Raw genomic sequence first — 13,920 nt, 5'->3', positions numbered from 1 at the left:
AGCGCGGCTTGCGGGGCTGGGGAGAGCCCTCACGGAGCCCCCGCAGCGCCGCGGGGCGGGCCGGGCAGCCGGGTGCGCTCCGGGCTCGGAGGAAGGCTCCGCACCCGCTGCCGCGCCGCCCTCAAGGGCCGGGCCGGGCGGGAGGCGGCCTCGGGGGCCTGCGGAGCAGCGGGCGGGACATGGCGGCGGGCATGGGGATGCGCGGCCTCGGCCGGGTACGAGCGGAGGGGAAGGGAGGGGAAAGGAGGGGAGGGGTGGGAGATACGGGACCCTGCGGGACACGGAACCGTACTGGACACGGAACTGTACGGGATACGGAGCACGGGACTCTGCGGGACAGGGGACACGGGATACTGAACACGAGACCCTGCGGGACCGTGACCGGGCGGGGAGGCAGCGTCCGACAAGTTGTTCAATGGAGCTTTTGGCTCCCCGCCGGGGCTGATCGGGCACCGGGGCTCGCAGGTGGCTCCGCGGGCGGGCGGATCCGGCTCCTCCGAGCCCCGGGAGCGGGCGGGCTGCGGGCAGACGGCGCTGCCCTGCCTCACCTCACCTCTGACGGGCTGCGGGCCGTGCTCTCTCAGCCCTCTGTTCGTCTGCAGAGGCTTTAAAATGCTTTTGAGAGACATTTTTAAAGCATGCTACTGGAGAAGTTGAATGAAATCCTTTAGGGATGAGCACTAGATAGAGCTTCAGATCGCTCTTTCAGATTGTGCATTTCTGCAGTGTCAGAAGTCTCGGTGGTGGATCTGTTGGAGTAGGAGTTGTGGAGCTGCAGAAACCAACTTTGATTTCTTTAGTCATGGAGTGGGGGATTCCAAAAATAAGGCTCTGCTGTGGGTTGGTATTTGTGTGTTAACATCCAGTCACTGCTGACTCTGGTTTGTTTGTTCACTTTAAAGCAATCTGGTGCTCTGAAAAGGAAACTCCAGTCACCACATGGAAACCCACCCGTGAAACGCAAACGGAAATTATCCATAAACACCTTCAGGAAGGGTGCCACTGAGGCTGACAGGAGGGAGGAGGGAAGCTCATCACAAAAACCTCTTCCTAAGAAGCAGTTGACTAACAAACAAAATGAAAACAAGAAAAACAAACCTTCCATTAAGACGTCCAGCCTGTTTAAAAACAACCCTGACATCCCAGAAATTCACAGGTATTTTAGACAAATGTCTAGGTAGCAAATGGGAGGGAAAAACCCCTTACAATTCCTTGAAATTCAGAGTCTTGAGTTCTTGCCCTTGCTTGGCAGAGTAGCTGCTTGGTAGATGAAGTTTCATTGCTAATTATGTAGAATGCTGTTGTATCATTTTTAATCCTACTGTGTGTTTTGGTTTTGTTTCCCCTAACTCAGAAAAGCAGTGCAGCAGGTGCAAGAAAATGTTTTCACTACAGATTCCTTCAGCCAGCTGGACCTCCACCCACATCTGGTGAGTGGCAGGAAGGCTACATGCCTCAAAAACATGGATTTTTGGCTGGGGAGCAGGTCAGAGAGCCTTTATTCATGGTGACCTGAATGCTTCACCTGATTTTGTCACTCAAGGTGCTGGTCCATGTCCTGACCTGTCCTCAGGCACAATCCCGGTCCTCTTCACTGTCTGCAGCTGTAATACCAAAAACCCACAGAAAACCAGCAGTGGTGTAATTCTGATTAACTAACAAGTGTTTTGAGGACATGGGAACTTCATGGACAGTTATGCAGAGAATAAATCTCAGTCTTCTGGGTTTTGTTCTGTCTTAGCAGTACAAGAATAACAAAAGGAACAGTTTGACAATAAAACCTTCATTCCTCTTTATTGTTTCTCTAGATCTCCACAATAAATACTGTCCTAAACATATGTAGCATGACCAGGTAAGCAAATCAATGTCAAAACTTTGCTGTTTACCCCTAAAAGCCCGTGATTACTTCATTTCATATGATTGGCTTGTGAAGACCACAGTACCAATGTACTTTTTGCTATTAGGTTTGTAGGGAGTCCTGCCTTCTAGTTTGGTACTTGAATCATAAACCATCTGTTTTGAATTTATTGCATCTGATGCCTATCCAGTGGCTTTGCTTAGAAGTCACCTAAACTGATGTAGCTGCACAGCAGAGATGAGTGGGAGGAATTTGGGCTAAAGAATTTTGAGACAGTCACTGTGTGTTAAAATCTTGGAATTCCATCCTGTGTTGCATCTGCATTTCCTGCCCTGCTTTGTTTGTCACCCAGTGTTCAGAAGCAAACCATTCCTGTGCTCCTGCAAGGCAGAGATGCCCTGGTGAGATCTCAGACTGGTTCAGGTCAGTGTTGAACTGTCACTGTCCTTCCTTAGGGTATGTTTACTGCATTTATTTAGGTAGATCTTAGTGGGAGACCAACACTTCTCTTTTCTAATTGATCCTTTATTAAATTGCCTGTCAGTCTTCCATTCTGGAAACCTCCTACTTAACAGAAATTTTTCCAGACTCTGACTGCAATTTAAGAATGGTGGGACAAATGGTTTGCTCCAGCTTTGGTTTGCTGGAGTGTTGTAATTTCCACATATTTTTTTTTAATGGAAACTTTTCTTATTTTCTCCCTTTGAAAAAGGTAAAACTCTTGCCTATGGGATTCCACTTGTGCAGTGTTTGCAAGGACTAGAATCCAAAATACAGGTAGGTCCAGCAGTACTAAATATATTTGCTTTTAATACCAAACTGAATAAAAATAAAATCCAGCTCCTGTAGTCATTATTGTCTCTTTTTCATACAAGCAGTCCATGATCCTCTTTATTTGTACATATGACAAATGGGATTTTCCAGTTCTGTTGAGATGTGGTTGGTACAAGATTGATGTTAGCTATTCCCCATTGCTCCATGCAGCAGGATAAATTGGAAATGGGCTAAATTATCAGGTGTGGAGAAGATAGAGAGCAGAATAAATGGTTTGGAAGCTGGGAGAACTGAAAACAAAGGTTACTGCTTTATGTCTTTATGTCTTTAAAGGTTAAGTAAGTTTTTAATCTTTGGCATGGAGTGGGATTGCGTAATTGCTCCCAATTTGGATCATACACCAGAAAATGCTGCTGCAGATCTTGTGCATTTTATGGAAAAAGAAGGGCTGAGAAGCATTTCCAGCCTATCCTGGATTGTCAGTCCCTGCAGCTGCTACCTGCAGATTGTGCATCCAACAGGAGAGATCCCTGCAGCTCAGGAACACAGGAGTGAAACAACGTGCAATAAAATGTTGGGTTTGACTGTGAGCAGCTTTCCCAGCAGGGAGGAGAAGGCAGTGCAGGATTAACACGTGAAAAACTTGATTCTTTTAAAAGCTGTGGGGCAGAAATACCCTAAAATGTCATGTACAGACTTGCAGTAAAGCCCTCCAGAGGTGTGGAAGGGCTCTGTTCAGTGCTGCCTTCTCTCAGAGCCCTGCTCTTGTGTGTTTGCAGCGCAGTGATGGCCCCTATGCCCTCGTGCTTGTCCCAACCAGGGAGGTAGGTGGCTTTTCCTTTCTTAGTCTGTTTGAACACTAATTTTTGGGGATGTGGGTCCACCAGAGTTCTGCACATTAGAAGACACTGTTAGTCCTTTTGCTCAGATCTTGCCCTCACAGGAAGTGTCATTTTTGTTCGATGCCAACCAGAGCAAGAAAGGAATTTCTCAGTTCTCCTCCTGCAGTTGGAAATGTTCACGGAGGCTGCAGAACCTCTCTGGCTCAGTTCAGGCCTCATGCCTCACTCATACAGGGGGAATGAGTAAAACCAGTGAATTCAGCTTTGCAAATGTGTAGATTTATGCAAGTGTTTAATTTTTAAAACTGTTTTTTCAAATTCGTAAGTGAATGCTGAAGCTGAGGCCTCCAAGACTTGGTTTCTCCATTGAGCTCTTCTATTTAATTTATATTATTTGTAATTGCAAAGGCAGTGTCAGAAGAGGTTATCAACCATTTTTTTATTTTTGTTTGGTATGTCAAATGATAATAACTTCTATGTGGAGAATTGATTGCAGGTCTCTCATTTGGGGTCCAATATTTTGTGCAGCCTGCAGTGCAGTATGTCTGTTACCTGAAAGAGAAGGCTCTGGAGCTATTTAAATTTTTACAGCAACAACTTACTGCCTCCTTAGGATGCCATGTGAATACTAAGCATGGAGGAAACTGTGTGTGAGCTCGTTTAAAGGGCTGCCATTGAGAGTACTTAGGAAGATAATTTGTGATTACAATTGGTATTACTTTGTAATGGAAGCAATAACCTTCCTTGAGAAAAGAAATGCAGAGATGGAAAGATCCAATGGCACAATTACTCCATGGGTCAGGTGAGGAACAGTGAGGGCTGCCAGAAGAGAATTGACCTATATGTTTCCTTTTCATGGTGTTTTTTTCCCAGAATTTCTATCATTTTTCCTTTTATTCTTCCTCTGGAGCAAAATCTGTGCCTGTAGCTTGTTTTCTCCCCAGAGCATTCACAGAAGCCAGCAGAAGTCTTGCTTGTCCTGAGAGCTGGCTCGTGGAGCTGAGCCAGTAGAGAGATCTTTGAACAGGTCAAAATACAATAAAAGAGAGATGGTTCATGAAAAAAAAATTAGTAAGCAGCTTCTGAAAGAAGAACTAAGGATGCATTTAGAATTCTGATATACATAATATAGATACATAATGTACAGATACAGATAATGTATAGATACATAATGTAGATTAATTTACAGATTTTTAAGACATAGAGATTTGCAATCCAGTTTTTTAGTCCAGAGAGACTTTGTCAGAGCTCATTTTCTTTTGTTCTTTTGTTGATTTCCATAGCTTGCACTCCAAAGTTTTGATACAATCCAGAAGCTACTTAAGGTAAGAGTTCAATGCTCTGTGTTCTTGATGCTAAACAACTTCAATTCCTGTAAATTCAGCTGGAGGTTTAAGGAAATCAAGCACCTGGCAAGATGTATGGTCCTTAAAGATAAATGTCTTTAAGTGTGTGATTTCCCTGTGGCATGTTTTAAATTACTACATGAGCAATTAAGTGATTAATTATGGCGCCCTAGCTGCACATGTGCTGATAAACATAGTTGATTTTCACAGCCATTTGTTTGTAGAAATACATTTCATTGTCTTAGGCTGAGTTATGAATGGAAACTCTCGTGGTGACAAGGACCGTTTTACTGAAACTAATACTGGACAGATGGGTTTCAGATGGGGAGTAGGACTTGGGAACTACTTTGCCAGCTGAATGACTGGAGAAATGAGAAGGCTTTTAAAATCATTAAATGATAGTGCTTTCCTTGTAATTGAGGCTGAGTATCTTACCATTGGGCTGGAAGGTGTTTAAATAATTTATTTATCTGATCCATATTTCCACCTCCTCTTCATTTTTCCTTGCAATAATAGGGTACTTCCTCATTATTTATAAGTCTTTAAATTTATAAGTCTTTAAAAGAGACTTACAAGTCTTTTTTTAGTGTTGGAACTGTGATCACATCACATGCACACTGCTGTCAGCCCATCCTCTCTCTTTTTGCCAGGAAACATAATTTTTTGATTAGGCTTTGTCTTGTTATTAAGAAGAATCATCGTTGGTCTTGGTTTTCTCTCCTGTAGCCATTTATCTGGATTGTGCCTGGAGTGCTAATGGGGGGAGAAAAGAGAAAATCAGAAAAAGCCAGGTAGGAAACTAACTCCTTAAATTTTATTTTGGGTCCTTGTGCTCTGCAGACTTTATCTGCTACTCTTCAGAGCGTTTTTCTTACTGGGAGGGAGGATGGTGAGCTTGGAGCAAGCTGTGATCCCCTGGATCTTACATAGGCACAGTGGCTGGGTCAGCAGGAAACATTCACTTCCCCCAGTTGAATCTGTTTCTAAAATGTTGATGAGCCTTCTGAGAAGATGATCTCTTGTGTCAGTATTTTTTTTCCCCTCTCCTGACAAACACCTGTATTTCCTTACCACCAACTATATTTGTTATGGGGGAAATTGCTTTCTGGAGAAGAGATTTCCTGGTGTTAAAAATCTCTTTCTTTCCCCTTTTCAAGAATTGAATTGTAAGCTGGTAATCCAAAATGGAATTTTCATTTCTCTCTATATAAGCATACACAAAAGCAAGTTTACTCTTGACAGTAAAATAAGTACTCAATTAGAAAAGAAAAACCTAGCTGGGGTGTGTTAGATTTATTTTTTTTTTTAATTACTAACATTTCTTTCCACCTTGTCCTTGGCACTGAGTGTGCCTCTGAGCATCTGACTATCAGTGATGATCAAGGATTAATATTAGCTGGGAAAAAAAAAATCATTTTTTATCAGTGAAAAGGTGCTGTCCCTGATTTTACTGTGGCACTTTTTCCCCTCTATAGGTTCCAGTTTTAATCTGGGTCCTATTCCATGCTAACCTGCATGGGGTTGTTTTTTCTTTCTTTTCTTTCTCTTACCTGGGTTTTATTTTTTGTTTTTAAATCTGCACAGATTACGGAAAGGGATAAATATCCTCATTTCCACCCCTGGCCGCCTGGTTGATCACATCAAGTCCACAGAATGTATTAATTTCCGTCACACTCAGTGGCTGATTATTGATGAAGCTGACAGGTAAACTTACAAGTGTTCAGATACAGAAAATTATTTCAATACCCACTGCATCATAATTCACTAAATATTAAAAAAAAGTATGAGAGAGAGAGTGTGTGATCTTAATCCATTCATGCTCAGTGGCCTCAGCCAAGCACCAGATGTCTGGGATTAGGACAAAATACCCACTTTGGACAGATTGTTGGACAAGTATTCATTACAAAGATGTCATGCAGCATTAAGACTTTCTCCTTCCTACAGCACCTCTAACCATCTCTGCTGTTCCTGTAGGATCCTGGACCTGGGCTTTGAGAAGGATGTGGCTGTGATACTCAATGCTTTAAATGCTGAGAGAGAGACACGTCAGAATGTGCTGCTCTCAGCCACTCTCACCGAAGGTGGGTTATGGACAGATGGGGGCTCTTGTAGCTGCATAATGCACAGGCAACTGTAGAATAGTTGGTTGAGTCTGCCTCTATTACAGCCCAGTCTGAAGCCCTTTGCAGGAGTGGAAATACTTTCCTGTTAATTTCTTTGGCTTATGGCACTTCCTTCATTACTGGAATTTCTGTCAGTGTATGTACTTCCATGGTAGCCACATATGTCTCACAAATTCCATACCAAAGTCACCATGAACCTGAAAGTTCTTTGGTTTGCTTTACAAATGCAGAATTAAGGCAAAAAGCTAATGGCAAGAGAGCTGTTGTGTGCTTTGCTCTGTACCATACAGACAGTCAGCTGCTGAGGCAGGAACTGAACCAGGCCTCCTGACTCTTGCACTCTTGACAGAGTCAAGATCTGCTGGGATTTTTCCACATACATTTAAAAGCAAGCCTACCAAATGCTGTTTGTCCATAAAGATATTTATGTACTGTAAAATAGCACAGTCAGCTGAAGTAGTGTCTTCTCAAGGTTCTGGTGGACAGAACAGCTTAGCACAGCAGCTAAGCCTTGCAAGCCCTAAAAAGTCCAAGGTTTGTGAGGGGATTCTGTCAGGATCTGAGGGTGGCTCACTGGGTTCTTGCCTTCCACTCCTTTTCACTGGAATTGCATCAGTTGCATCATCCCAGCCCAGACTGGGTCTCACACATCTCTAATTTTCTGTGGTTTAGGAGTGACACGCCTGGCTGATATCAGCTTGAATGACCCTGTCAGCATTTCTGTAGCAGATGAAATCCAGAAGGTGCCTGAAGTAGCATCACAAACAGATAGAGAAGCCAGCAGTTCATCGAACTGCATGGAGAAGGAAAACTTTGCTGTTCCAGAGACGCTGCAGCAGTATGTCATTATGGTCCCCAGCAAACTGAGGCTTGTCACATTAGCAGCTTTTATCCTGCAGAAATGCAAGGTGAGACTCTGTTTGCATTTATATTACTAAGTAGCCCTTTGCCCTTTCCAACTCCTTTATCTGTTCCTCTGTCAAGGATAGCATGGATTAGATCCAGGGCTTTGAAGTTCATCTTGAACCACAAGAGAGCTGAGGTGCTGTTGTGTCTTTCATGCTGACAGAGAGATCCCTGTGCAGTGTGTACTCATTCTTCTGTTTTGGGCTCACTCTTTGGTGTCAGACTCTAATCCTTTCTCAGATAATTATATCTCTAGAAGTGTAAACCACCTGGATCTTTCCATGATCGGGAATTGGGAGAGGCCTTTGGAAATGGTTATGTGCAATTCTTTTATTCTTCTTGCAGTTTGAAAAGCGCCACAAGATGATCATCTTTTTCTCCAGCTGTGAACAAGTGGAATTCTACCACGAGCTCCTTGTAAAGATCCTTTCAGGAGGCTCAGAGTCAGAACAACCTGGATGTTCATCCCCCTCCTCTGTGAGCTTACACTTTCTACGTCTGCACGGCGACATGGAACAGGAAGTAAGAACTCTCAAAATGTCAGGATCTGCAGTTTTATTCCTTGTTCCCTATGATTTATTATGTGGCTATTTTGGGGAGGAGGGCAGAGGAGAGGACAGAGAGTCGTTTCACCTCTAGGGGCCTCAGTCTTCCATCTGTTAATGAGAATAAGGATATTGTCCCATTTCTGGAAAGTACCTTGGTAGCTGTATCTGAAAAGCACACCTGAAGAGGCAAATGTGTTATTTCAGCAGGCAGAGCATCCATTCTCTATTCCCAGTGGGTGCACTAAACCATTTATGTCTCTGTGCTTCTCTCTCATGCAGTCATGACAGACTTTTAATGCCAAAGGAAAACCTTATCCAAGCCCCAAAACATTATTACCTAGTAAGTTTCCCCCATTAAAGAAGGCTGGAGCACTTTGGCTTTGGTTTTGAAAAGCAGTGTCTTGACAGACTGCTGTTTTCCCTGGGATGGAATAATAGCACTGTAACAGTGATTGTGTAACAGTAACCCCAAAATAGGTTTAGGTTTTAGCCAGATTGGAGTGGAGAGGTTGGACCTTGCTGCAGAGGGCCGAGAGGCCAGGAGGAGAATGTCAGATGAACTGTCACTGCAGAGTTTCTCTCAATAGCTGAGAGACCTCCCTTGGAAGTTCAGGCCCAGATCCTGCCCTTGGTCTGTGATGGAGAGAGCTGCTGCTCTACTCTGAGCTGCACAGCAGAGATGGTAAATGAATAGAGCTCTTCTGATGAAGCAAGAGGTGAAGAGCCATTGTTTTTCTCACTCATTCCCATCCTGTGGAGACCAGAAACATGTGCTTTGCTGTCCCTGCAGTCTGGCCTTTCCTCAACCTGCCTGCCTGAGCAAGTGAGCAGGCCTGGTCTGGCCCAACTCTACCCTGACCAGCTGTTAAACCAACAGAACACCACTAAGTAGCTGGCACCAGGGGAAGGGTTTTGCCTTTTTAGTACCCAGTGTGTAATTAGTGCTTGATGTCTTCAAATTAAGAGCATTAATGGAGCTAAATTGTGGATCCCATATGGTACTGCTGAGCACGGCTGCTGTCATTGTCAACAAGATACAGCGTACTCTCTTCTTTAATTTTTGTCAGCAGAGGGTTCAGTGTTCAGCAAGGCCCAAGTTTCCCTTCTTTTCTAGAACAGCACCTCTAGCTGGGAGTCAAGTGTGTAAGGTTTCTTCTCTATCATCAACATAATAGGACAGTCACTTAGCTCCTAGCCAGAACTCCAGGGGAAGGCTTGAAACATAGAAACAAGGATATTTTGGAAGGTGAGCAGAAAAGGGAGTGTAGGTGCAGAGGTGGTATTGGCAAGTGAAGACCAGGTTCTGCTGAGAACTTTGGTTATTGGTGCTCAGGTATAGCAAATATTGTTGTGATGTAATGTGAGTTGTGGAGTCAGTTTTTGTGGCTTTCATCAAGAAAAAAACACAGCCCAAAGCTGTTAGTTAAAATAACTGGAATGTCCATGGTAAGGTTTGGGGACTGACAAAGCAGGAGGCTTTTGAAGGGAGTTGAGGGCAGTTCCCTCCAATGGCTCAAAGACTTCTGGGGGGTAATTTGGGATCTGGGGGCTATGGATGGCCCTGCCTGTGGGCCTGAGCTCATGTGAGGAGTGAGGGCTGCAGGAGTTGTGGTGGTGCAGAGCAGAGATGGGGACAAGGCTGGGGAGCACCTGCCTCTGACCCTGGTAGAGGGAGCAGCCTCAGTCCCCAGGTCATCAGCCCCGTTGGTGGCCTTTGCCAATACAAGGGAAAGGCATGGGAGGTTGTTTTTTTAATTATAATTTTTATTTTTATTATAAGTGGACTCCTGGCCATCTCTCCTGCCCTGTTACTTTGAAGCCTTGTCCCATATGAACTGCTCAGCAGTTCACTGTGCAGCTGAGCATCCCTGACACTCAGTAATTCCACAGTCAGAGCAGTGGCTGTGTGCATGCCCCATTGGGCACATGATGTGGCTGATCTCTTGTGATGTGATTATATCACTGTGTCAACAAAATGGGCTTATCCTGCCCATCGTGTGACTGGACAGACAGCAGTGAACATCTCCAGCTTTGCTTGTTTCTCAAAAGCCTGTCTTGCCCATAAAATGTGCTGGTGCTTCTGATGGTGCTGCCTAATCCTTTGTGCATCCCCTCTCCATGTAAAACTGTTCCTATTTTCTGGCGCACACAGGCTGTGCTTCAGTGCAAACCATGGAGATGTTGGCTGCTCTGACTTGCCCAAATGCATCCAGGCTTCCCCAGACACTGCCTTCCTACCTGGGACCACACCTGTGTGCCAGATTTTTCCATTTGCAGGAAGTCTGCCTGCCAGTCATGAGGCCAGTTCCTTTGCTTTTGAATCTCTACATGATCTGAGTGAACAAGACACAGTTAAATTGTTAACATTATCTAATTTGCTTTGTGTTGGATTGTAATGTGCATAAGCAGTCTTTTAATTCTTCCTTTTCAATCTTCTAGGAAAGGACAGAGGTCTTCCAGGAGTTCCTAAAATCCAAGACTGGCATCTTACTTTGCACTGTGAGTAACTCAGAGTTCCTTTGCAGCTCCACACTAATGGACCTGTCTGATCCCTAAGGGAAACCAGAGGAATTGGCACTGAGCTCTAATTCCAGCTCACTGTCTGACCTTGAGGAAAGTCATCTCCTTTTTCTGCATCTCACATGTTCAGTAAGGACTGGGGCCTTCTTTGCAAACTGTTAATATGATCTTTGGCTGAGTTACCATAGAATACCAAGAATCTATGTCTTATATTAGAGACCATCAAGTATTTTGCATGGTCTTACGTCTGGAAAAATCTGTTCCTTTGAATCTGGAACCCTGCCCACTACATGCAGCCAGTAGAATGCAATCCTGATTTGCAGTGTGCCCCAGAACTGCCAGGAAAATTGGATGGAATATGGTATTTCCCATCTTAATAACTACCCCAAGGTTAAAAACAGCCACCTGCAGAGGTGGAAAGGGAAGCCCAACCAGAGAAGGAAAAGCACATGCTCTGTTGGTCTCCTAGCCTTGTGCCCTTCAAGCTCCTTCCAAGGGTGCTGAGGGTGAAATTCTTGTCCTCAGCTGAAGTTTGCTGGCACCCTTGGGTTGTGGTGGCACCTTCGCCTCCCGCTCCTGATCTGCTGGGGCCTCAGGCTGCTGCAGTGGTGCAGAAGGCTGCACGATTTGCTCTCTAATAGTGGCAGCTGTTGATCTGAAAACGTGTGAATCTTGGCGATTTCTACCCACTGCAAACCTGTAAATTACAGCGATCGGGAGTAATTAGAGCTGAGAAACCCTCTCCAGCTTTGAAATGACTCCTGTTCTTGCTGCACATTATTCTTAAAGGAAACCAATTGCAATTTTTTCAGAGTGTGGGGGGCTGAATTTTCCATTTTTTCTGTCCACAGTTCAAACTAGGAGTGACATGTATGTAAGTGTTTGATTTAGCATTGCCAAATTATATATTATGGCACCTGTAAAACTCTGCTTGCTACCTTCTGGTCCTGCTTTGTGTGTACAACCTTTCAGTGATTTCATCAAGGTCAATATGCCTCTTTGCAGTGCATAAGTGGAACTGTAACTTGGTTTCCTTGTGTACAGAGGTAATAACTTGAGTGTCAGAGCTAGGGAGGAGAGTAGAGCTTAAATCATTCACTGGTGTAGATTGTTTTGAAGATAAAAAGTGTTTGGTAAATTCTGGAAAATAAATAGCTGAACTCTGTTATCCTTGTTGCACGTGGTGCCTCTAACTGAGACACATCAGGTACGTATCTTATCTTTGAAATTCCAATGTAATGGGTTTGGAAAGAAGGTAAATGCTCAGTTTTAGACAAAGAGAAAGCAAAACCATTGCAATCACTGTTCATTGCTATCAGTTCCTGGGTGAGAAGGTTTGAGGGGAAATTGCAGCCTAGGATAGGAAAAGTCTGTCACGAAACGTGCAACTGTTGACAAGGTAGGAAGAAGAATTTGGCTAAAGAAATCTTGGTGGATGGGATTCCCCTCTTGAGATGTAGTTTGATTTCCTGCTGTGCCACAGACTCTGTGCAGGTGAATGTGGAATTGGGGTGACAAGGCAAGTAGCCACATGTCAGTTGAGCATCAATAGTTGTGGGTTTGCTCCTGATCTGTCAGAAATGGGAGGTGATGGTCATAAATGGGAGATAATGTGGAGTAACCTGGATTGCCATGAAGAGGGTGGTGTAAGGTAACACATTTATTGTAACCCTTCTCTTCAATCTAAGGCACTTTGCATTTCCTGCAAGGCAGGGATGCAGCTTCTGCTGGTGATGGTGACTCTGGCTCAGCTGGCACATGGTCAGCATGTTAAGCACAGTGAGCTGCGTGTCTGAGTCCAAAATCTCCCTGTGCTTCAACTCCCCATCTGTAAAATGGGGAAAGTAGCACAGTTCCATCTTACAGAGATGTTGGGAGGACAAATGCATTGAAAGCAGGAGGTGGCCTGTTACCACAGTAATGGGGACCATATGGACACCTTAATATAGAGATAGACTTTGCACCAGTCCCACATTACAGGTGCTTCCCCAGCACAGATGTCCAAAGGGCAGCCAGGCTCTGTGACCACCTCCTGCCTCTAAGAGCACTGCTTTTTCTGACACTCTTCTCCATATCAGCAAAAAAAAGAAAAAAATTCTGCAGAAAGGTAGTTCTGTTCTTTTCACTTATGAAATCATGTTTTGTGCCCACAAAATTTTGAAACCTGGCTCACAAAAGAGCAACACAAATAATGTTGCCGTCCTTCCCTTGTCCCTAATGCCATGTTCTCCACCCATCTTTCCGCTCTAGTAAGCAATGGGACCTGCTGTTCCTTTTATTAATTTGCTCTATGTCATATGTATATTAATATAGCCCATAAAATATTTTTGCCAGACAGTATAAGCTGGCAGACAAGAAAATAAAGAGGGGCCATGTATCTCAGAGGGTCGCATCCAGATTTATTTCTCTCTCCACTGAAAGTTCTTTGCAGCTTCCTTTGGGATGTGCCTTTTAAACAAGTTCATCTCTTCCAGGGAGGGAGGAAAGATCATTTGGAGATTGTTTGCTGTTTACTCAGTCACGCTAACTCATCTTGCCAGTTTTCTGGCGGCCCCAGCCAAGAGCTTTCGCCTCTGACAGCTTCTGTGCTCTCCCCTTCCTCCTCTGATTACGCAGCCCAATCTGTCACCCTGCCGACGGGGGTCTCTACCCTGCTGATGGCTTTCCACACTCGGCAGTAATGACTTTTGGCAGGCCGGGAAGGCGCGAGAGCTTCTTCCCCAGCTTGGAGAGCCGTTAGGCCCTCTCTGCCTGTTAGCTAAAGCACTTTGTGAGGTTCTTTGGTAAATAAATGAGTCATTTTAATCCAACTGACAGCCTGGCACCTGAGCAAGCTGCCTTCCATCTGTACTTCTAGGCCTCATGTAGGCAGCCAATTGTCAAGCTCAGGGCCTTCAAGACCTCACCATTGAGTGTCTTTCAAAAGCAAGTTTAGCAATTTCCTTTGCCCTAATTAGATTGTGTGAGGGACTGAGCAAACCAAGGCCCTTGCAAAACTTCTGT

General features: G+C 44.5%; 1 protein-coding gene across 3 annotated transcripts in view; it reads left to right on the top strand.

Annotated features, from left to right (window-relative positions):
• The first annotated feature begins 67 nt into the window (after positions 1-67).
• Positions 68-13,920, top strand: part of DDX31 (DEAD-box helicase 31) — a 42,977-nt gene continuing 29,124 nt past the window's right edge. Inside the window, exons 1-14 of one of the 3 annotated variants that reach the window (XM_086858277.1) lie at positions 68-215; positions 903-1,156; positions 1,355-1,430; positions 1,809-1,852; positions 2,211-2,281; positions 2,571-2,635; positions 3,412-3,456; positions 4,758-4,799; positions 5,547-5,611; positions 6,405-6,524; positions 6,795-6,901; positions 7,616-7,851; positions 8,195-8,371; positions 10,837-10,896. In XM_086858277.1, coding sequence (XP_086714403.1) covers positions 180-215; positions 903-1,156; positions 1,355-1,430; positions 1,809-1,852; positions 2,211-2,281; positions 2,571-2,635; positions 3,412-3,456; positions 4,758-4,799; positions 5,547-5,611; positions 6,405-6,524; positions 6,795-6,901; positions 7,616-7,851; positions 8,195-8,371; positions 10,837-10,896 — 1,398 coding nt within the window. In that variant the 5' untranslated portion in view covers positions 68-179. The remainder of the gene's footprint in view (positions 216-902; positions 1,157-1,354; positions 1,431-1,808; positions 1,853-2,210; positions 2,282-2,570; positions 2,636-3,411; positions 3,457-4,757; positions 4,800-5,546; positions 5,612-6,404; positions 6,525-6,794; positions 6,902-7,615; positions 7,852-8,194; positions 8,372-10,836; positions 10,897-13,920) is intronic. The other 2 variants (XM_086858275.1, XM_086858276.1) reach the window with 2 other exon arrangements.

This window comes from Cyanistes caeruleus, chromosome 20 (assembly GCF_971803275.1).
Source record: "Cyanistes caeruleus chromosome 20, bCyaCae1.hap1.1, whole genome shotgun sequence".
NCBI lineage: Eukaryota > Metazoa > Chordata > Aves > Passeriformes > Paridae > Cyanistes > Cyanistes caeruleus.
This window is presented reverse-complemented; position numbering and strand designations above follow the sequence as displayed.